Source organism: Haliotis asinina, chromosome 5 (assembly GCF_037392515.1).
Source record: "Haliotis asinina isolate JCU_RB_2024 chromosome 5, JCU_Hal_asi_v2, whole genome shotgun sequence".
Lineage (NCBI taxonomy): Eukaryota > Metazoa > Mollusca > Gastropoda > Lepetellida > Haliotidae > Haliotis > Haliotis asinina.
This window is the reverse complement of record NC_090284.1, coordinates 42579599-42604007: the sequence shown is the minus strand read 5'-3', so window position 1 is coordinate 42604007 and position 24409 is coordinate 42579599. Positions and strand designations below refer to the sequence as shown.

The window sequence follows — 24409 nt, the reverse complement described above, 5'->3', positions numbered from 1 at the left end:
CTCTAGCTTCAGACAATGGCTTTCCAATTGGAAGACTTCTTGGTGGGTGTACAGACCTGCTTTTTCTTGATAGATACTTGATCTTCCGTACATGAACTGCTCAGTTAAACTTGTTTTACCAACTCCCTGTGGACCCATGACGACAACGTTGAACACAGACTCCCCGTCCGGCGCCATCGACAACGACGATGTCAAGAAGTTCCTTCTCACCCTATGTAGCAACTGTCTAAGCTTGGATCCGCGAGGCATCATTCACCGTGTTACTGTTACTATGGATATCAAGTACTGTAGTGATGTGAATCAGAACGTCCTACTTTATAGTGGGCTGCAGATCCTCTCCGCCCCAGCCACAGCAACTGAGAATAATGACGTATTTATCACTCTTGTTTCAATTAGCGCATGCATTAATTAACACTTATCATACCCATGACGCTATCACTGAAAACAATACATCTTAAAGTAAGGGTATATTCAACGGGCATGAAACTATACTTCTGACGTATGTAGTTTTTTGTTTGCCTATTCGACAAGAGGCGCCGGAAGAGGGGTCGTCGGGGTTTTACATGGAACAGCCGGAAAAGAAAATGGCCGACATCAATGTGTTGGCGATGGCTATGCAGTCTTGATGGAAACGACACAATGGAGTACGAATATGAAGACTGCCTACTTCTCACCTGTGAGGGTCCGGGGTAGAATGGGCCTTCAGCATTCTTTCCATAAAAGCGACAATGCTTGTTGTAAGAGTCGACTAACAGGACGGGGTGATCAGGCTCGCTGACTTGGTTGAGGCATGTCATCGGTTCCCGATTGCGCAGATCAATGCTCATGCTGTTGATCACTCGATTATTTACAGACTGCCGCCACATAGCTTGATATTGCTGAGTGCGGCGTAAAACTACACTCGCTCACTCACTCACTGACTCTCTTCCTACTTCTGTCAGCACTGGCTATACTTGCTGCGTACGTTTACCTAACAGAGTCTTTCATTTTGAGACTCATTTCAGTAAAATTATCAAACATCACCATCGATACCAGTACCAGTCCCATGCATACCTTGACACTAAGACCATACACTTACTGTTATTGGATAAGCATGTAAAGTCAACAATTCTCGTTTGTAGAATTGTCCAAGGAATGTTTAACTCATCAAGTACAAGATTTTAAGAGAGAGCGGGATCCAAAGTCTTGAGTCGGGCTCTCGTTCCAGAACCTCAAGTCTGCAGTTTAGTGCCTGCCCCGGGGCCCCCATGTCTGGGGTCAAGCGCCTGGCCCGTGATCCCCAATCTGGAGTCCAGTGGGCGCGCCTGCTTACGTCCTGTGCCAAGTGCTGTTTTTTCACGTGTATCACAACAATTTCAATATATGTAGTTGATATGCGAAAGTGTGAAATACCTGTTAAACTGAGTTCGGCCTAACTACAGTTCCAGTGGTTATGGAGATAGGAAAGGTAAAAAAGGACTTTACTGTGGGGATATTAGTGCAGAAATGAGTAATGCCAAAGATTAAGTCCAAAGCGACTTATTTGAAACAGATCATGGCCTTTAGCAAATTAGTGTGCTATGATATTTTATTATAAAGGGCATTTTTAAAGAGACTTATCAGCTCCATCATAAACGAAAGCTGAAACTATTAAGGATGTAGCTGCTACGAAGTCTCACCATCACTATCAAAAGAAACAGTAAACAGGGGTCGTGTCAAAAGCAAAACCAGGACTTTTGTCACAGACGGTGGTTGGGGTCGGGCTAGGAGATAGAGGTATCAGCTTAGATATGGTAATGTTTGATGGGGATTAAACTAGGGAAAAACACGGCCTATCATAACAATTTACAGGTAATATCCAGTCCTGTCGATCTCCTGGAGGTCATGCCAACTATACATTTTGAGACATTTAATACGATGTTTTTCAATGGGCATCGGGTATCATACTCTTTTACAAATCTTAACATAAACGCGGGGAAAGAGAGACACGTAAGATGTTAATCAATCGATGAGACATTATCAACACACATGAAATAGCACAAAATGTCTTTGAGGTGACCCCTTGCGCCAGTCTGCAGAGCATGCATTTCATGCCAGGTGGGTCAATGTTCCTGGGTGGACGCCCTAATTGCGATCTGTGTCTGATCTATTGTGTTCAGCAGCCATTTGTAGTTTTTCTAAGTTTTACCTGGTTTTACGAGTAAACGTGCTTTTCTGAATATCCCCTTACGAACCTCACTGAATGCCCAGTTAGGCCCAAGTGAGTTATTCGAAATATCCAATTTGTAGTTGTCTGGTTTCAAGGGAACAGAGTTACAGCCGAAAAAGAGGTTTTTGTCCATTTCCGACGGTACGTTACTATCAAGCTACACCCAACACAAGGCCTGGGTGAACGAACGACGAGTTTCCTGATGGTAGTCACTGCAAGTGATACATAAAGCTAAAGAAAAGTTCCCCGGGCATCGCGCGTCACTTTTATTTGTGCGCGTAACAATTTTGAAAGCCATCAAAAAAACATAATTTTGATTTTGCCGCGTCCCGATGATCCATTTTTTCACCATAAGAATGAGTATCTGTAGGATCTCATTAACACGCTTGCCACAAAAGGCGACTATGCTTGTCGTAAAAGGCGACTAACGGGATCGAGTGGTCAGGCTCGCTGACTTTGTTGACACATGGCATTGGTTCCCAATTGCGCAGATCGATGCTCGTGTTGTTGATCACTGGATTGTCTGGTCCAGACTCGATTATTTACAGACCACCGCCATATAGCTGGAATATTGCTGAGTGCGGCGTAAAACTAAACTCACTCAGTCACTCATTAACACGCGCTAAACTTTCCAAGTTCCGCCCTCGTCAAATTTGAAAGAAATGTGCCCGTGGAACATTTAACCATCACATGTAGATACACATGATACACACTACATTAATGAGTGAGTGAGTGAGTGAGTTAGTTTAGTTTTACGCCGCACTCAGCAATATCAAGCTATATGGCGGCGGTCTGTAAATAATCGAGTCTGGACCAGACAATCCAGTGATCAACAACACGAGCATCGATCTGCGCAATTGGGAACCAATGCCATGTGTCAACAAAGTCAGCGAGCCTGACCACCCAATACTGTTAGTTGCCTTTTACGACAAGCATAGTCGCCTTTTATGGCAAGCATGGGTTGCTGAAGGCCTATTCTACCGCGGGACCTTCACGGGTCCTACATTAATGATGATACCCAACAGTTCACTTCCGATCAAATATAGCTTACACTCTGCAGGCTTTTATGCAATCTACATTCTATAACAGTCACGAAACAAACATAATGTTCACAAGGCAATGCAATACACGTAGTTGACTTAAAGCCAAACATCGCGTACCCGATATACTCTATACATTTTCTCCCCCGTTCACATTCTAAAGGAACAAGTAGCTGTGTATAACATAGAGTTTAATGTCGCTAAACTTAGAATTGACCTTCGCCGAAATGCTTAGAGAGATGCTCATATTGTCAATCACATGATTATATGTGATGTATCTAAACAAATGGATCACGACTGCAGTTTAAATGTGCACTTTGATAATAAGGCGAACAAGCGGAACTAGTTATCCCTCCACCCACACCTCTTTATCTCCTCGCAGACCAAGATTGTTCATGATTTGTATCGTAGATCTGACCATCGGAAGTACTGGATGCTGTATTGATGGTAAGTATGTCCCCGAGGCGTGTGAGGATATGAATGCGGTGCTTGACCGGCCTCATTCCCGTCCTCGTGTCCTTAACCCTTGTTAGTAAGTGAGTATGGTTTTAGCCGGTTTCAGCTATATTCCCACACCACCAGAATAGAGATTCACACATTGTACCCATTTTGGGCATCGAACTCGGATCTTCGACACCACGAATGCTTCAACCTCTAAGCTACCTTTCCCGGCCTTATTAAGCTGTGATAACCTTATAAACTGGTTTACTGTTCAGCGACGTGCAACAAAACCTGCGCACTTGGTTCCCACGACTGTTTTGTTAATGTTACATCACTTTACCATTGATGTCCTCACACCTGAGTGTTTACAGTCGAGGATTCCCCGTTAAAGGTCAAAAGTAACCCGCAGGTCAAGCGGTACTCAGGTACGACATGCGTTATACTGTTCATCGCCACGTAAACAGGAGGTTAAGCGAACGGACACAAAAGGTGACAAGAGGTAAACATTGGAAAGATGATAGTCGGGTTGTTGCCGAGATAGGCACGTACTGAGGGACCAAGAGCAACCGGCGGCATGGTGAATAACTGAGTGAGAGGGTTTAGTTTTACGCCGCTTTTAGCAATAGTCAAACAATATCAAGGCTGGGGCATCAGAAATGGGCTGCTCGCGTTACATGTATGTGGAGAATCGAACCCAGGTCTTCGGCCTGACGAGCGAATGCCTTAACCACTATGCTACCTCACCCCCTGACTGTTTGGTATTGATGCGACTGGACAGGAATATGTTACATCCCTAGTGCAAGGGAGTGTCCGAATTTATACATGATGAACAAGCCACTTCAGCCAATGACGAATTGCCATGTTGTCAACCATTGTCCAATTGCCATGTTATCAACCATTGTCCAATTGCCATGTTATCAACCATTGTCCAATTGTTATGTTATCAACTGTTGTCCAATTGCCATTTTATCAACCATTGTCCAGTTGTCATTTGCGATGCCTTATTTGAAACATTTTAATGGGATAATCTTAACGACTTTGTATTCATAGAGAAGACTATTCGTAGAGAAGACTATTCGTAGAGAAGACTATTCGTAGAGAAGACTATTCGTAGAGAAGACTATTCGTAGAGAAGACTGGGTCATTTGAAAATATGATTATGATATTATTACCTTGGAGGAAATCAACAAAGTTTCAGGAATAGTTTTCACGTTACATGCGATTGGACGTTTGTAGATTACAGACTAACTGACCACACTCCTATCTTAAACAGCAGTGGACATAATCACAAACTGATATATCATTAACAAACATAGATGCAATGCATTTATTGCAGTGCTTGCAATTGGTCAGCTATTATAGGCATTGATACGTACTTTATAATCTCCATTAAGCAATTAGCGAAACGGTGGTGGCGATTAAGGCGGAAGACCAGATTCCTACTGGTAATAAAATGCGGAAAAAACATCCTCAGGCGTTTGGTATGCTTATCATGTTAAACAGACAGTGAAGCTCGAGAAAAATGTTACAAAGACTACAAAATATGTGTGTGTGTGTGTGTGTGTGTGTGTGTGTGTGTGTGTGTGTGTGTGTGTGTGTGTGTGTGTGTGTGTGTGTGTGTGTGTGTGTGTGTGTGTGTGTGTGTGTGTGTGTGTGTGTGTGTGTGCAGGCAGAGGGCGGTGCTCACTACATAATCAAGTCTGAACCATACAGCCCAGTGATCAATATTGTCAAGAATACACACCGCAGTAGGACACCAAATCCCCCAAACTGACCAACCAATCCAGTTATTCACCCCTTACAATCAGTATATATGGTACAGCAGACGGTACATGGTTTTTCGTCTGGTATGCTTTTTGGCAATATCATATTTGTTTTAGTGCATATGAACTGCCAGGCACCGATTGCGTATGAATGTCCGTGTCTAGACACCTATTAGCGCATTAGATACAAGTGCCTACAAAGTCCGTACTGTCCGATTCCTCCACGTAGCGAGAGGAGCGGCGAGAAGTCTAGCCATTGATGCGTTAGCTCACATGCCGAAGACCCGGATTAAATCCTCTCATGGGTACAATGTGTGAAGGCAATTTCTGGTGTCCCCCGAGCAGTGATATTGCATGAATATTTCTAGAAGCGGCGTTAAGTTTTACTCAAGTCACTCTTCTACGAAAATGATACCTTAACTGGCATTTACACCTACGAAGATAATAATGTGATGTGTGAAGAAGAATTATCATTTTCAGTTAAATTATGGACTTTTTTCGAAAAATTGACACATTTTATGTAACCTCCTCTGGTTTAACTAATAACAATTTAGAGCCACACTCCATAAAACAGGAATGCGGCGTAAAACTAAACTCACTCGCAGTCATCCTCAAAGATGATAATATCTACACTCCTAATACACTGTGTAGACGACGTACTTGTAGACTGTGGAGCCATGAGGCTTTCTATTTGCGACTGATCAAACTCGTATAGTATACTATTTATTATCATATATATTCAGTTTTATTCTCTATTCATATCAAGCTCATTTACACATCTTATTATCATAAGTTATTGTGATATAAATTGAAATGATATATAAAAATAACATGTTTTGTAGTAACCACTGAATGCATGAACATCTATGCGGCTAATACATTGTCCAGTAACGATTCTAACGTTTTAACTAACCATGACTGCAGAGTTGTAAACACCATACAAAATCAAACATTTGACGTAGTTATATCAATATTTCTTTAATCGATAACGAGTTCAGAAACTTTGGAAAATTGTCACGTATCAGTGTTACTAATACGATGAAATAATCTTTCCTGAAAGTAGTTCAGTCTTTTGATGACAGAAAAAATCACAGGACTCTCGGCGTACGATGTCCAAACGTTCTCACAGGATGAGCGCTGGAGATAAGATCCCATGATATTTCTGATTTGTCTTACCATGTAACGGGTCAGTTTGTGTAAACTTCTACACGCAAGTACAGTTTCCTTGCAGTCCCACGCACCAGCAGGGTGCCCGACCAGCTATTGTTGGGACCCCCGGCGCCCACCCATAGTCTTCCCCGTGCGTGCTGGCAAGGCCGTAGGGAGCGCTTCCTTCACACCACGGCTGTTCGCGGTATAGTGACGGCTGCCTAATGAGCGACTTTCATTGTAGGTGGAAGTGAATATAACCAGCTGATTTTTGAAAAATTGGTCACTTTGTTACATACACCGGGACAGTAACTTGGTGAGTAGATGCTTTGAGCCATACTTATACAGACTATATAGGAGGAATATTTCACCCAGATATGTCCGGATTTAACATGGCTAAAGCGGTGCCTCATATAACCTATTTTGTACAATTATGAGTCATCTTCCACAAATCATGTTACTAACGAGTACTCAGCTTCTAAATATCTCTCAGTACGATTGCTGTTCGAATTTCTAATTTCATTACCGACAACATTAAGTTTTTGGTGCCCGGGCTTTATGAGATGCGATTTTTTGCGGGTGATGACGAGTTGAGTTTTTGTGGGCCAGATTCAGTTTTACGTGATTAATGAGTTGTTAGATCATATTTTATAATGTAGCTCTAATCTGCTTCCCACTACATCAACGAGTTATACAGTTTTCTAATAATGTGTTATACGTGGTTCGTGGTTCTTCAGTTTAAGTGAGGGATGTGTAAGGTGCCACAATATGCTGTGAAGACTTGTCTTTTATTCTTGAGGCAATTGAGGGAAATTGATTTGGAAATTTGGAGTGTGCCAGAGCGTGAACTGAGGTGTGTGCGTGCGTGTGTGCGTGTTTGCGTGTGTCTGCTTGAGTTATCGCCCTGATCTGAAGTTAACTATAGTTATGAGGTATATCTAGTTATGAGAGAGATGTTTAAAACATGTTACCTACAACTTCAAGTTGAATTGTTGTTTTCAAGGACATTCAAAGAAACAAGTATCATCAAAACAGCCTTAACGCTTACGCTTATGGTCACCTTAGCGCTAAGATCGCCTTGCACAGTATATAAATGTAAACACTTTCTCTCAACAAATCGAAAAGAATTTTACTTAAAACCCGATGTTTCATTTTGCAAGTTCCTTGTTTGAAAGGAAAGTTCAGATAACAAATCATGACTATTTAACATTTAAAACAAACGATTACAATTAACTAAATAAAGTACATCGCCCGTGTATGTAGTCAGGCAATGGAGATTGTTGTTTCCGTTTCGCTGCAGTTGGTGTCCATACGGAAACCACGGTAGGACTTGCATACCAGACACTTCACTACCGTGCCTAGCTAGATGACACACCGGAGTACACGCGGATGACATTTAAAGTTCATATTTTGTGTAATTAGGATCGATATACTGCAAACTGTAAAATACTTTTACATGAGCTGAAAAACAAACACCTGTATTTTCGATTTGAGGTGTTGTGTATCTGTGTTGACGTCAGTGAGTGAGAAAATGTAGACGTGTTTTCAAATGTCTTGATATAGAATTTGTTAAATATATTTCTCTTAAATGTGTCGTTGGTATTTGTTGTCGAGTATAGAACATGTCTATTTCTAAAAGGCTATATAAAAGGGTTTTTTTTGTTTTTTTATTTCCAGCCTTGAATTGGAAGGAAGTGGCTATTTTTATTAATGCATAAATAAATGTTTTTCACTATTTGTGTACTTTTTCTAAAATCAAATTTTAAACATAGATGATTTTGTGATAGTCTTTGAGTTAATTCATGATGTAGATGAAATCGTATCCCATTTGTCAATGTAGAGAAAGAAAGAACTTTTTATGTGAGTATGTGTGTGTGTGAATAAAAAAACCCACATGTTTCAATGAGAAATAAAACTTTATATCATATCGAGTGAAAATACAGGACCGGAAGAAGATGGGGAAACACAAAACAACTACCGTCAGCCTAAACAGGTTGTAAGAGTGCGTGAGTGCGTGAGTGAGTGAGTGAATTTTCTTTACACCGTTTTTAGCAGTATTCCCGCAACATCATGGCGGGGCACACCAGAAATCTGCTTCACACATTGACCCATATGGGAAATCGAGCCCGGATCCTCGGTGTGATGAGCGAACGCTTTCTACACGAGGCTACCCAACCGCCCCTATATCGGTGGTTCCAGAGCACACCATTGCGTCGATTCAGATTCTTACTGTTTATGATCCCCGCGTGTTAGCATCATATCCCTGACAAAAGGTTTCATCAAGGTTGCAAATGCGGGTCTGCTCCATGTAAACTGAAATATTGATTAAGCATTTGATTAAAACTAACCTTACCTAATCTTAACCTCAATAACCCACTTGCACAGGTATGTATGTCTGCAATGAATCATCGTATGGTGTTTTACTTTGACCTTATTTTCAAATTCAAATTTCAAACATTTCACAGTATGAAATATGGGTTTCAAGGCAGGTTAAACAATAGTTCCATTATAGCACAAGCATACCAGAGTAGTCTTTAGATGATCGAGAGGCGTTGGGGTTCCATTTTGTTTCAGTCTAATGTCTTCATAGGCTTGAAAAAGATAACAAAATTTATTTAACAGGATTCACTTTAAATCCGATGCCATAACTGACATTTTCTACATGATCCGTGAAGATCTTGGTCAGAATTAATCTTCAGCCGATTGTTCAACCTACTGGATAAAGTGGTTAGGCTCGCTGACTTGGTTGATGTATAATCGTATTCCAGATCAATAAGCATGACATCAATCACTGGATTGTCGGACTAAGATTTAATTCGACATAGACTGTCATACAGAAACAAAGATAGCTTCTTTATCCCCAGGCCAGGATGTTGGTCTCTGTCTCTACGCTCACCCTGCTGCTGGCGTTGTTTCTCGCCTTCTCGAGAAGTTACGGCTATGTGCGGTTCTGCTACTTCACAAACTGGTCTCAGTACAGGGTAAACGCAGTCTTCACCCCACAGGACATTGACCCAGCGCTGTGTACACACATCATCTATGCCTTTGCCGCCCTGGAGAACAACACCATCAACCCTACTGAATACAACGACTTTACACTGTGAGCTAATCCTGTTTTCTGTTCACTGCGAATGAATGTTTCAGTTAAATTCCTGACTGCAGGTTTCGAACATTACAAAAATTATCGTGGTTAAGCAGATCCCTAATTTGACAGGTAAAATAGCGACAATTAAAACTCAAATTATCCCCCCTTTTCACACACTTGTTTACCGCACTCCCTAGCCCCTTTAAATACTTTTTCAAACGTTTCAATACCATATGTGTTTGAAGTTTAAATGGATAAGGAGATTATTTACCTTAGAATAGTTGCGGCAGCACTAGGACTCCGCAATATAGCGGGTTTATTGGTATTTACCGACACAAACATGAAATCGGTATGTATTGTGTTACACTGGTCTAAAACCAATATTTCGACATGCGTTTGGAAAATTTCGTAACACACCGAAATCTACGAATATTTCCAATTTTCATACCGGGAGTCAAGTTAAGCTCGATTTGAAGTTCTGTTCTTCATCATATTTGTTAAAGTGTTTCTCAGTGTTTTGGATCAGTGATCTTTGATATGTCCTGGCCAAATCAAGTTGTTGTGTAAAATCTCAGGGCTTGTTTTGGAGAGTGGAGAAACAAACTAGATCAAACAAACAAACAAACTCTTAATCAACGTGTTGATGTTAAATTGTTCTTTTCCTTATTTCCAAATATTTTTTTATTTTGACATGATTAAAATCTTTTATTAGAGTTTAATCAAGCATAGCGATTTTTGTTGTGTTCTTGCTTAACTAAAGCATTAACTCGATTATAAGTGTTTTTACGTTATACAAAAGTCTTCCAATATTTTAATACATATCACATCACAATATAAGCTTCTCTGTACACAATTCTCTGTTATACCCATCCTTATGCAACACCTGGCACTCGAGACACTGTCACCTTTTGGTGACGCTAATCTACTCAAGTGGAAAAAATATAATTCTATATCAAAAATAATAAATATATATTATTAAAAACACTTTGTGAAAAGATGTTGTTTCATGCTCTATATACATCCCTCCTAAACTTTGTACCTTTCATCGATACTGGGCTGTTTGTTTCATAATTAAAAAAGGGTATGAAATATATGAAGGACATTGTCTTGAGCAATGGTGCATTCAATCGAAAGCAAATCCAGCTGTATTCTAAATATAAATGTTGAACATTTCCTACTGGGAGGCACCTGTCCCGACTAACCTCTCTTTATTTATATCAAGGTATACAGGAAGAAAACAACATACCAACCAATTTATATATATTTCATGAAATAAAGCGAATGCTTTAACAACCAGGCGGGAGCGTGCTTCAGCCTCTGCAATGTGATTATAGACAGAAGTACAATCCATTATTCCACTCCAGAAAATTCTTAGCGAACAATCCGAGACACAAACTCAAAAAGTCAATAAATGTACTTGAATTGTTGAGCAGATGTATGATAGTTTCTACACAATTCGAAAATCTAATCGTTGAGCTGGATTTTAGCATCATCATCATCATCATCATCATCATCATCATCATCATCATCATCATCATCATCATCATTGTTGATATTAACAATTGATACTGTTTCCTGGCAGGTACGGTGAGATAATGTCCCTAAAGAAGTCCAACCCCGCTCTTAAGGTTCTGTTGGCTATCGGCGGCTGGGAGGCGGACAATAGCCAGTTCACAAGACTGGTGTCCAGCGCAGCCAACATGGCGACTTTTTCAGAGTCGGCCATTGGGTATCTACGAGAGCACAAATTTGATGGCCTTGACATTGACTGGGAATACCCTGCCGGAAGAGGAGGCCCCCCAACCGACAGGCCCAGGTTTACCACATTGCTTCAGGTATGTCTAGATGACGCGAAAGGTAGTTGAGGAACTATACTGGAATCTGAGTTCAGGGTCATTTGTTCCAGAACATGAAGCGATATAACAAGGCAGTGAGTAAGTGAGTGAGTTTTGTTTTATGTCGCTTTTAGCAATATTCCAGCAATATCACGTCGGGGAACGCCAGAAATGGACTTCACATATAGTACCCATGTGGAGATTCCAACCCGTGTCTTCGGCGTGGAGAGAGAACTCATTAACCACGAGGCTACCCCACAACCCCTCACGGAAAGGTAATTCAGCTATGACTGGCTGCAGTACAGAACCGGAGCATCCTGGTTTCTAGAGTTGGAAATAAGTAGAAACAACTCAGATGTGGACATTCCGTTCTGTATGTCTTATAACAACAAACACAATACAAAGATTTCTAGTAGTACTTTATGTATTACAGGCGCTTGACACAGCTTTCACTCAGGAGGCCCGTGCAAGCAATTTGCCAAAGTTGCTTTTGACCATCGCTGTTGTTGCCGGTATCAACCAAGCAAATAACTACTACCAGATCGAGAACATGAGTCGGTACGTCAAACAACGTTTACATGTAACGACATCGGTGATTCATCGTAGGTGTTTTTCGATTAGGAAAATATCAACCGAATCTTGGTTAGCCAGTATTTGATTCGCCGAAGGTCGGCAAATAACCATTAACTAAAAACTCATTTGATATTTCCGTTATTAAAAATCACCACGATGAATTGCTGTGTCTCGTTTAACTGTTTCCCTTTTATAAAAATTAACGCCAGAAACGTGACGAAATGATTCGTGTATGTGCAGTGTTACTTGTTTTTGGTTACCATGAGAACCAAATTAAACAACCCGTTGACTCATTCCTGGCATGTTCATAAGCAGAGAAGAAACGTACCTCGGATTATTACTTATTTATAAAACGTTTTTCTGCAGAATAACACCCCCCCCCCAACACACACACACACTATTGACAATATGCCCCTTGATTAAGCCTGGTATAATTTTAATGGCATTTCATTGTATAATCAAACCAGACTCACCCACTTCCGGTTTTCTAATTTTCATACTTATTTCATTGGGTGTGGCATTCCAGGTTTTAGGTCATAACCTAGTGCCATGGAGAAATGCTTTGATTAAAAGATAAAGTAAAGTTATAATACGATGGTAATTAAGTGAAACAGATAAGAGAAAAGCGTAATGTGTTGCAAGCAATGTAACAGGGATAAGTCACCATACGTTTTTGAATATGTCTTAATAATATTGTACTGATTTTGCAGCCATGTTGACTTCATTAATATCATGGCGTATGACCTCCACGGCAGTTGGGAGACCTCAACAGGGATTCACAGCGCCCTCTACCCGGACGTGGTACGTAAACCATTATTGAGTCGCAATATGGAGGTAACATGGACAAGGGACACTGTTTGGTACAGTTTAATGTGTGGAATGAAGGCGACTTTTAGCAATATTCCAAGAGGTCACGCCAAGGGACAGTAGAAGTATTCTCCACAGTTTGTACCCTTGAGTGCAATCAAACACTGTCCTTTGGCGTGACGAGAGATAAACAGTTTAATGATAAAAATAGTAAATTTCTCCTTATTCTTGTTCCGTCACTCGACTGAACCGGAAGCAGGAAGGGATAATGAACATTATGAAGGCGAAGAACGATTTGATATACCACGAGTTAGGCATAAAATGTTGACTGCACAATATTTTACTTGAGACATTAAAAAATATGAGGTTGGAAATCTGAGAGTGAAATGTGAGAAAATGGTCTTGACATTAACGTTTCAGGATGACGCGATCACCGGCTGGTTAAATGCTAAAGCTCCGCGTGAGAAGGTGGTTCTTGGTGTAGCGGCTTTTGGACGCACATTCCGTCTAGCGTCTAGTGACCCCAACCCCGTCAACTTCGGACTTGGTCAGCGTTCGGCTGGACCTGGAATGGCAGGTCCAAACACGAGAGCTAACGGAAGTCTCTCCTATTCTGAGGTACAAGACTCAGCTACACCATACCTAGCTCTTCTGAGTCATATATTGGTTTCTAGAAACACAGATGTTGTTTTCGTGGAAAAGGGCTTTTATCTTTCAGTTGAGTGGTCAGTGAGTACAACTACTCTTTGATTATCCAATATGTAGTGATAAATGTCATGGACGCGACTGCAGTTTCGTTTGAGTACTTTCCAGTTTACCTTATGCTGAAAACAATTCATCCAGTTCATCCACGAAAAAAACAAAAACAAAACAGTTTAGTGGAAATGGAAACCAGGGTATGTGTATCCAGTGGATAGTTCCGTGGGTGGCAGTGGATGATCCACAGCCCTATGTCTTACATTAAATGCGGCGTCCAAACGCGATTCCTTCTTCACTAGATCTGCGAGCTGCTACTGACGGGAAACTGGACGTCCACGTACAGCGCCACCCACGACAGTCCCATGGCCTACGGCCAAGTCGGCAACGACATCAACTGGGTTGGGTACGACAATATTCTCAGTGTCCGTGAAAAGGTAAGTCTTTTGACAGCTTACTCATCTCAGTGTGCTATTAGTATACATTTGCAGGCAGTCATACTATTGGAGTCAATAGGTATTACGTTGCCAGTTGTTTCTATTTTGTTGCAATTTGTAGTTGTCCATAGGAGACATTCTTTTGAAAGGTATGCTGATGTTGCCAACTGGAGATATTCTGTTGCAAGATGTAGATATTCTTTTGCAAGCTGTAGGTATTCCGTTTTTGGCAACTGTAGGCATTCTGCTGTTGCCAACTGTAGGTATTCTGATTCAAGGTGTAGATATTATGTTGCAAGCTGTAGGGATTCTGTTGCAAGCTGTAGGTAGTCTGCTGCAAGGTATAGATATTCTTTTGCAAGCTGTAGGTATTTTGTTGTTGCCAACTGCAGGTATTCTGATTCAAGCTGTAGATATTATGTTGCAAGCTGTGGGTATTCCGTTGCAAGCTGTAGGTATTCTCTTGCAGTCTGTAGCTATTCTGTTTGTGCCAGTTGTAGGTATTCTGCGGTGAGCTGGCTGTATGTCCTATATGTCTTAGGGTTTCTACTGGAGTATATTCAGTGTTTTCAAGTGAACAACTGACTATCCTTTGCATTTGTCCACGACAAGTGCCACCGTAGTGAAAGGACACGCGCCCCTTTTCGCGAATATCCGGTGTCATTACTAGTTGACAGTGATCTATGATATAGTATGCATCTAGCAGAGGTTTCTTATGGTTTGGGACAGGGTTTCGTTTTCCTCTAGCTTCTAGCATTGTGTCTAATGTCCCCTGCCGATATTGCTAAAACATCGTAAAACAAACTCACTCATTGTTTGGTCTGCTTCCAGGCTAAGTACATACGGGACCGCGGTTTGGCCGGGTCTATGATCTGGTCCCTAGACTTCGACGATTTTCGAAACATTTGCGGAGACAATCGCTACCCTCTAGCAGGCGCCCTGTTGGAACAACTGCCATCGGACGGGGAAGTGTAAGTGACATTAGATCAATAAATTTCTAGTATCTTCTCCACATGACAAATTGGAGGTATCATTAGTCAAACTACACATGGAGACAAACGGTATTGTGGTATGACATGTTTTCGTGTTTTTTAAAATATAGTCTACTGTTTATTTAGTCTCATTGAGGACATGAGCATGTATATTCGTCAAACAACGTTGCCAAATATCCATTAACTAAAACTAATTCTATTTCTCATTTTACTATTTTCATTTTTCAAATTACTATTTTCCCTTTAAGAAATAAATGCGCCATAATCATCGTGTCGAAATCATATATGCGAGGTGGTAAATAGTTTCTGTTGCAATGTGAACCAAAACAAACATCCTGCTGACTCCTTTTTGTCACATGATCACCGACTCCTTTCTCGAAGCAACCTTTACCAGGGTTAACTCGCATTCTTTAACATTGCACTATGGTTAGCTGGGGCTCCTTGCTTCGTGAAAGGTGCCCCAGGATGCCTCTGTACAAAGCGTTCCCATACCATATTTTTGTTGCTATGTTGAGGACAACAGATCGAATCATGTGATGACTGATTTCATCGATCAATATATTTACTTACTCACAGGAACCCTTGCCTCTGTGAATGTATAAAAGGTACTTAACTGTCTGTCAAAACAAGGTATACTCTTGAACTCCAGATCCAGCCAAAATAGAAACATTATTATAGACAGTCGAAGAAACACCAGCGGTCCAGGGGGGTCATTCCACAAAGCACTAAGGTGATCGTAAGTCACTAAGATAACCTTAATGCAGTGTTGAAGAATGGGAGCTAACGGTAACCTCAGTAATGGCTGCTTCGTGAAAGGACCCCCTGGTCCACACCTATGAGGGGCGGTGGTGTAGCCCAGTGGTTGAAGCGTTCTCTTGTTACGCCCAAAAGCATGGGTGCGAATCCCTCATGGGTAGTATGTGAATAGCCCACTGGTGTCTCTGAAATATTGCTTCTCAGCATCATGATACCCAGACAAGATAATATCTCACAAAGACAAAACTTGATCGCTTTACTTTTTTGCCATCATCCATCATGGAGGTTTTTCTTTTCTTTCTTATTATAGAAAGCGCAGTTACTCAATTGTATAAATATTCCATGGCATTATCATTGTTTATCATTGAGTTATTGATATCCACATACTTTATGATTCATATCGCAGCACGGTATGGTATCAAATGCTTCTTCACATGCTTTACACAAATATACGCTTGGGCGGCCTGGTAGCACAGTGGTGAAAGTGTTTCTTTAAGTCTGGGCAAGGTTCCGAGATGGGTACCGAGTATATGAACCTTGGATACGCGGCAACGTATGGGCAAAAAAGAGCGAAATCTTCCGATCTGAGCCTTGCGTTGTAGCTGTCCTCGTGAACACCCGAGGTCTGCGCTTAAATAGCACAACGGCCACACCGACGACCTTCAAAAACATGAGTACTCCCAGACAGACTGTCCGTGTGATGTGTGGTCAACAGACAGACAGACAGACAGACAGACAGACAGACATTTCAACGTGATCAACGATCTGTGACATGACCACCCAGCGGTACAGGTGGGTGCTGTGTTTGACTCTTTGAATTAAGAGGTTTTGAAGCTTAAAGCACGGCGAAGCGTTTCTAGAAATCGCAAATCTTCGAGATTCTTATCTTGGATTAAACGCAGAAGCAACGTTATTACGATAAAGGACAAGGATCACTATAGGAGTGAATCTTGGAATCTTCGGTTCGAATTCCGAGTGAGGTTTCCCGGTGGGAAAATGCAAACTGACGCAGATCGTAAACAGTTAACACTCTTGTGAAACCCAGAGCTCTGGAACACCGTCATCTCCACGCTAACTTGATACAGGTGCGGTTTGGTAGCCTCGTGTATAAAGCGTTCGCTCATCACGCCGAAGAAACGGGATCGATTTTCCACATGGGTACAATGTGTGAAGCCCATTTCTGGTGTCCCCAGCCGTGATATTGCTGGAATATTGCTTAACGTGGCGTAAAACACTCACTCACTCCAACTACAACATCAGCCATTCGCGAGCCGACAACCACACAGTGTGTGTACTCACTCACTTATCAGCTTTGGTGGGGCTTACGTTGACAAATGAGTGGTCATGAGACGCTCAAGGGACGCAACTCTGCTCTGCGAAGGCCGCTTTGCACGACTTTTTCTCCATGCTTGAAAGCTCTTTTCAACTGCACCTTCATGGAATCTGATGAAGTATTGCTTCTAGCTGCGTTCAAGGATGACGCTATCATTGTGCTTCTTATGTCCTGCTCTATGAAAGATGGAAGACAGGCAGTAACCGCAGCTTAGCTTAGCTTACACCGAGAGCAGCTTTGTTCGGCTTCATTTATACCAAGAGGCCATGACAGTTATCACATAGGGATATCTTATGTATAGCGATTGAATATGTTGCTATGTTAGTGAGGAGACGACAACGACAGCTCAGCTGACTACAACGGACGCTGTATCTACGACAACAACATCTGAAACTACAACAACACCGGAAGCCACAACAACCGCCATTCGCCAATCGACAACCACGCCCAGTGACGTCCCGACCACACCGAGGTACTCTCTGGAACAATCTGTTCAGACTGGTCAGCAATGAAACAGCCAGAGAAGTGTCTAGTCACGTCGTCGGCTTGTTTGGAGAAGGGAATTAACAAAACATTTTAAAGAATCATTTCCTTTCCCGTAGCTGTTTTTCAGTACATTTATCTAATAATCAAAACTGATCAATCAGATATATTGCTATTGACTTCTGAATGCATCACATATAATTTTACGAGCATGCTTGTTTCTGAGGTTGGGTTTTTGTTTACTGTTTGAAGCTGTCCCCAGCAATAATCCAGCCACACGATGGCTATCAGTATATAATCGAGCCAATTTCAGACAAACCGGATAATCCAGAGACCTCATGAACTTCGACAGGTAACTTCCTGAAGTTCTTACCTATAACATCGTGCGTCTGACTACCCGATCCCATCAGTCGACTCTCACGGTAAGCATAGGTTGAAGAGGAACGAGTCTAACCCGTATCTTCACGGGTCATCTGAGTTCAGGTAATCAAATATTGTTGTTTGTGAAGGTAGTATGGTTTTGGTAAATGTCTTTGATATGTGTACTTCATCTGCAGTGATGATTCCACCCCATCTGACCCGGGCTGGGTTACAACCACACCAACGCCTTCAACGACGCCGACTACGACTCCTATACCCACGGAGGGGACAAGTGCTCCGACAACGAAAGCTCCTCGAAGACCTACTCTGAGCCCCCCAAGGATCCCCTTCTCAAGACCTGTAGGGCCGGATGTGTGCAGCCTTCGACTTTCAAGTGAGTCAGATAGACTCTCCTCTTAAAAGATATCAATGTCTTCATGGCCACACACGCTTCCCTTTATTTGATATCCATATCTTTCTAAGGATATTCGCTCATCTTAATTGATTCCAGTGTCTTCATGACCATACAGACTCCCCTCAGTTGATATCCACGTCTTTCTGATGATATCCACTCTTCTTAATTGATATCAGCATCTTCATGACATACACTCTGCAGTCAATGGATATCCATATATTTCTGAGGACATACACTCGTCTCAGAAAATACCCTTATAATACTGAGGATATTCACCGTCTCATAGACGACCCACATCTTCTGAACATACACGCTCTATCACATGATAAGCATTTCTTTCAAAATTACACCTCTTAGGTATATTATATACTTTTTGGTCTCAATGTTTTTCAGATGCCAACTCCGATACTCTGGTGCAAGGTAACCCTCGCTTGTTCGTGGCGTGGAGAAGAGGCGTGATTAGCATTGTGTGTGAGTGCCCGGCAACATTCGTCTACAACCCCTGCATCAAGCTCTGTGACTATAGAACCAACAGGGCCACCTGCAGCAGGTGGTTCTAAAGGGTTCGAACCGACGACGGCAATCCTACACGATTCAATCAAGCTTCCAAAATTCTGAGAAACCTCAAACTGTTCATTTAGGTTGAGACTCTACACTATGACCATCTTTTGCAAGTGAAATTTTAAAGTCCTTGTAGAGACCTCTATGTAACTGCTATTTATAAATTACCTCAGTAATTTGGATAAATATATTTACATTCTTATATATTACATTCTGACGAAATACAATGTACATTTTATCGTTATGCGATGTAAATGTTTGAGTGTACAGTGTAACAAAGAACAAAGCTCATGTGATATACACCTTGATCATTGTATCGTTTTATTATAGAATTTTATATTTTTTTATTCTGTAGATAAAATATTCTTCCAATAAATACATTTTGCATGTTAAATGCGTTATTACTTTTTTCACGAACAAAGGGTCAACCATAAACTATTACGCTAGAGGACGCGAGACACAGTGTTGGTACAGTTGTACGCGAGGTCGTCACATAGGTGAAAATTAATTGTTGCCCGTCATTGATTGTTTTATGAAGAAAGAGCATTATAAGTAGTATGGCGTTGAGGGACACCAGAAACAGATATTTGTGATATAGTGAATCTCATCCGAGTGTCTTTTGGTTTCACATACATCATCACAAGTTTAATATGTGAAGTGGAATGAGGCCAAGATTGTTGGTTTTCAATAGCAATGCCCATGTACAACGCGCATGTACTTGGTGCGTGGCTGATTGTACTGGCCTGACTTTACTTGGCGTTAGTCAACTGAAGTACCATGTAACAGTCTCTGATTCATACCCCACATAGTATACTGACATTGACCCGTCGGCCGGTCTTTGTTTTATCCTGTCACTAGGAAACGCCAGGGTAGCATCAAGTACCATCGTTTAACGTATTTGGTTATACGTAGCCATGGGATCTAACAACCAATCTTCTGTCACTGGTGAACATCATTCGACTAGATGATTGACTCGATTTACTGCAGATAACAGTTGGCTGGCTGTTTTTCATGTCTTTTAAACACCGCACTCAGCAATATTCCATATGGCCGCGGAATGAATCGAATCGAAAGTCTGCATTATCAAGTGAACAAAAGCATGAGCATCGATCTCCGCAAGTGGGATACAATGACATGTGTCAACCAAGTAAGTGAGCCTGACCGCCCGATTCCGTTAGTCACTTCACGACACGCGGGGTTGCTAAAAGACTAATTCTAAATCGCCTTTTATCACCAAATCATACTGACGGTGTTGTCAGGCATCTTGTAACTATTGACTTTTCAAGAGGGAGACTGGTCCCTGATTTATTGTTCCACCAGGGCATAGAGCCATAGAGACTCTTCTAATCCCAAGTGATCATTTCATAATACTGTAGGTCAAACAGGCTTTAACCCATCCTCACTCACATAAACACTGACACTTTGTATTTGATGATCCCAGCTAAGCATCGCCGGCACTGCAGTTCAGGTTAATTAAGTGAAATGTCGCCTTGAGGATGGGGATGAATCGGTCTTGTTTATTCTGAAAGGCCCACTACACACCTCATAGATGCAGAGGTAAATTATGAATAAGTTTTGAGTTTTCAGAGTAGTTTTCAAAACTATTTCCAATGCTTTCATGTTTTGTATGTACTGAGAAAAAGCGACTTCTAAATCACAATCCAGTTATGTTTACCCGATATATGTAAGTCCAGCCTAATTCATGTAATCAAACATGAAATGCGTGAAAACTAACCGTCCAGTGTCATCTGGGCTAATGATTACATCAAGACTGTTGAATGATAGTGTTAATTACTCACATAAAAATAATACACATTGATCTTATGGGCATAGCCACTGGAACCATTCCCTTTAGTTGATAATGACACCCCACCGTGACGGTAATCCTACCAACTGGAAAGAGAGACTTTTAAAATAGGATTTTTTCATCAGTCGAAATTAGTTCTCTTTAAGGTGGTTATGACAAGATTGCAATATATGGTTAACATGGACAAAGGGAAACATCGCAATAAATGATTGTTTAACATCAGAGTAAGTGAACATTTGCTTCAAACAAATCATGAAAAGAAATGTCAGTGTATTTGAACTACTTGCTGAAATGATCATGGATTTGGTGAAGGCGGTTTGAACTTTGAATCTGGTATTCATTTTTACACACATCGGCTATCTGGTGTTTATCATATCAGAGTAGGCTGCGGAGGAGACACAAATATTACCTCATGTAGAAGTGAGAATCATGTACGTATGTCAGCTTTATTATGAGGAACACGACATACTGAAGTACAATCTTGATCCTTCATCAGGTGAATGGAAAACTAGGAAGCAAACAGTTATATAGGTACTAAAGTGTCTTTACTTGCTTCCCACAAGTATCTTAATGCTGGCATCGATGTCCTCACTTGCATCAGTCAGTAATGGTATCCTGTTGTTTTTTAGGGTGTTTCTGAATCATGTGATATGATCCGACTTTACTAAAGAGTCGACTATTAGCTGGAATATTGGGTTACAAAAGAACATGGTATATAGAATAGAATACATTCAGCATGGTGTGCAGTTAAGTCTCTCTCTACACCAAATGTACAGTCAACGTGGGTGTGCAATTATGTCTCTCTCCACACCGAATATACAGTCAACATGGGTGTGCAATTATGTCTCTCTCCACACCGAATATACAGTCAACATGGGTGTGCAATTATGTCTCTTTCCACACCGAATGTACGTACAGTCAACATGGGTGTGCAATTATGTCTCTCTCCACACCGAATATACAGTCAACATGGGTGTGCAATTATGTCTCTCTCCACGCCGAATATACAGTCAACATGGGTGTACAATTATGTCTCTCTCCACGCCGAATATACAGTCAACATGGGTGTGCAATTATGCCTCTCTCCACGCCGAATATACAGTCAACATGTGTGTGCATTTATGTCTCTCTCCACACCGAATATACAGTCAACATGGGTGTGCAATTATGCCTCTTTCCACGCCGAATATACAGTCAACATGGGTGTGCAATTATGTCTCTCTCCACACCGAATATACAGTCAACATGGGTGCGCAATTATGTCTCTCTCCACGCCGAATATACAGTCAACATGGGTGTGCAATTATGCCTCTCTCCACGCCGAATATACAGTCAACATGGGTGTGCAATTATGTCTCTCTCCACGCCGAATATACAGTCAACATGGGTGTGCAATTATGTCTCTCTCCACACCGAATATACAGTCAACATGGGTGTGCAATTATGTCTCTCTCCACGCCGAATATACAGTCAACATGGGTGTGCAATTATGTTTCTCTCCACACCGAATATACAGTCAACATTTGTGTGCAATTATGTCTCTCTCCACACCGAATATACAGTCAACATGGGTGTGCAATTATGCCTCTCTCCACACCGAATATACAGTCAACATGGGTGTGCAATTATGTCTCTTTCCACACCGAATGTACGTACAGTCAACATGGGTGTACAATTATGTCTCTCTCCACGCCGAATATACAGTCAACATGGGTGTGCAATTATGTCTCTCTCTACGCCGAATATACAGTCAACATGGGTGTGCAATTATGTCTCTCTCTACGCCGAATATACAGTCAACATGGGTGTGCAATTATGTCTCTTTCCACACCGAATGTACGTACAGTCAACATTTGTGTGCAATTATGTCTCTCTCCACACCGAATATACAGTCAACATGGGTGTGCAATTATGTCTCTCTTCACACCGAATATACAGTCAACATGGGTGTGCAATTATGCCTCTTTCCACGCCGAATATACAGTCAACATGGGTGTGCAATTATGTCTCTCTCCACACCGAATATACAGTCAACATGGGTGTGCAATTATGTCTCTCTCCACACCGAATATACAGTCAACATGGGTGTGCAATTTTGCCTCTCTCCACACCGAATATACAGTCAACATGGGTGTGCAATTATGTCTCTCTCCACGCCGAATATACAGTCAACATGGGTGTGCAATTATGTCTCTCTCCACACCGAATATACAGTCAACATGGGTGTGCAATTATGTCTCTCTCCACGCCGAATATACAGTCAACATGGGTGTGCAATTATGTCTCTCTCCACACCGAATATACAGTCAACATGGGTGTGCAATTATGCCTCTCTCCACACCGAATATACAGTCAACATGGGTGTGCAATTATGTCTCTCTCCACACCGAATGTACGTACAGTCAACATGGGTGTACAATTATGTCTCTCTCCACGCCGGATATACAGTCAACATGGGTGTGCAATTATGTCTCTCTCTACGCCGAATATACAGTCAACATGGGTGTGCAATTATGTCTCTCTCCACACCGAATATACAGTCAACATGGGTGTGCAATTATGCCTCTCTCCACGCCGAATATACAGTCAACATGGGTGTGCAATTATGTCTCTCTCCACGCCGAATATACAGTCAACATGGGTGTGCAATTATGTCTCTCTCCACACCGAATATACAGTCAACATGGGTGTGCAATTTTGCCTCTCTCCACACCGAATATACAGTCAACATGGGTGTGCAATTATGTCTCTCTCCACGCCGAATATACAGTCAACATGGGTGTGCAATTATGTCTCTCTCCACGCCGAATATACAGTCAACATGGGTGTGCATTTATGTCTCTCTCCACGCCGAATATACAGTCAACATGGGTGTGCAATTATGTCTCTCTCCACACCGAATATACAGTCAACATGGGTGTGCAATTATGTCTCTCTCCACACCGAATATACAGTCAACATGGGTGTGCAATTATGTCTCTTTCCACACCGAATGTACAGTCAACATGGGTGTGTAATTGTGTCTTTCACGACAAGCAATTTACAGTCAATATAGGTGAGTAATTGTATCTGTCGACATCAAATATACCGTCAGCATGCAGTGCACATCCAGTCTGGGCTCTGCTTTGTAGACACTTCTAATACGTCTTGTCTGATTTATCATTACCTTTCAATAACCACATTTATCAAATATAGAAATTCACATGTTGGGAGAGCTACAGGAGAATGTGGTTTTGATTTGAACCTTACCCAAGAAGGTATTTCCAAAACCAATAGCATTTAGGACATGAGTTATATGTTAGACATACCTTTTACAAAACAACGAAGCTCATTTCAAGAAAACTGGTTTATTTCATGAACTTATACCACATCTATATACTCAATACATACAATCCAGACCTCAACATACCCGTAATGGTGTGACATATGAACACTCAGTATCTCAGTCATTCAACCTGCCAATAGCTGAAGTAATACTGCAGAGTGAAAACTGCACAACTCCTCGCTTTCACTGAAAGAGTTCAACACTCCTGTAGGCCTTCATCACTCGCATGCATGCAAACCTTCGCATTTAAACACGGAAGATATAGAATGAGTCCAAAATGAATGAAATGTGCGAACATGCATCTGAAATAGATTTAAAACACCTTGTGTGTCCGTTCTGTGACGAAACAGCAGTGGAAACAAT

General features: G+C 41.5%; 1 protein-coding gene across 1 annotated transcript; it reads left to right on the top strand.

Moving 5' to 3' along the window:
• Nucleotides 1-136: 136 nt before the first annotated feature.
• LOC137283866 (chitinase-3-like protein 1) lies at nt 137-18913 on the top strand. Its single transcript, XM_067815544.1, has 13 exons — nt 137-370; nt 9446-9681; nt 11249-11501; nt 11935-12059; nt 12785-12875; nt 13302-13499; nt 13880-14014; nt 14846-14983; nt 16555-16563; nt 17034-17051; nt 17425-17567; nt 18136-18332; nt 18747-18913. Exons 1-13 carry the CDS (start codon nt 137-139, stop codon nt 18911-18913), a joined length of 1944 nt encoding a protein of 647 aa, XP_067671645.1.
• The last annotated feature ends 5496 nt before the right edge of the window (nt 18914-24409 follow it).

Coding starts and splice junctions, on each gene's coding strand:
- LOC137283866 (XM_067815544.1), top strand. CDS start 137: ATGACGACAACGTTGAACACAGACTCCCCGTCCGGCGCCATCGACAAC. Junction 17,568..18,135: donor GACGTCCCGACCACACCGAG/GTACTCTCTGGA, acceptor CTTCATCTGCAG/TGATGATTCCACCCCATCTG. Junction 18,333..18,746: donor GTGCAGCCTTCGACTTTCAA/GTGAGTCAGATA, acceptor AATGTTTTTCAG/ATGCCAACTCCGATACTCTG.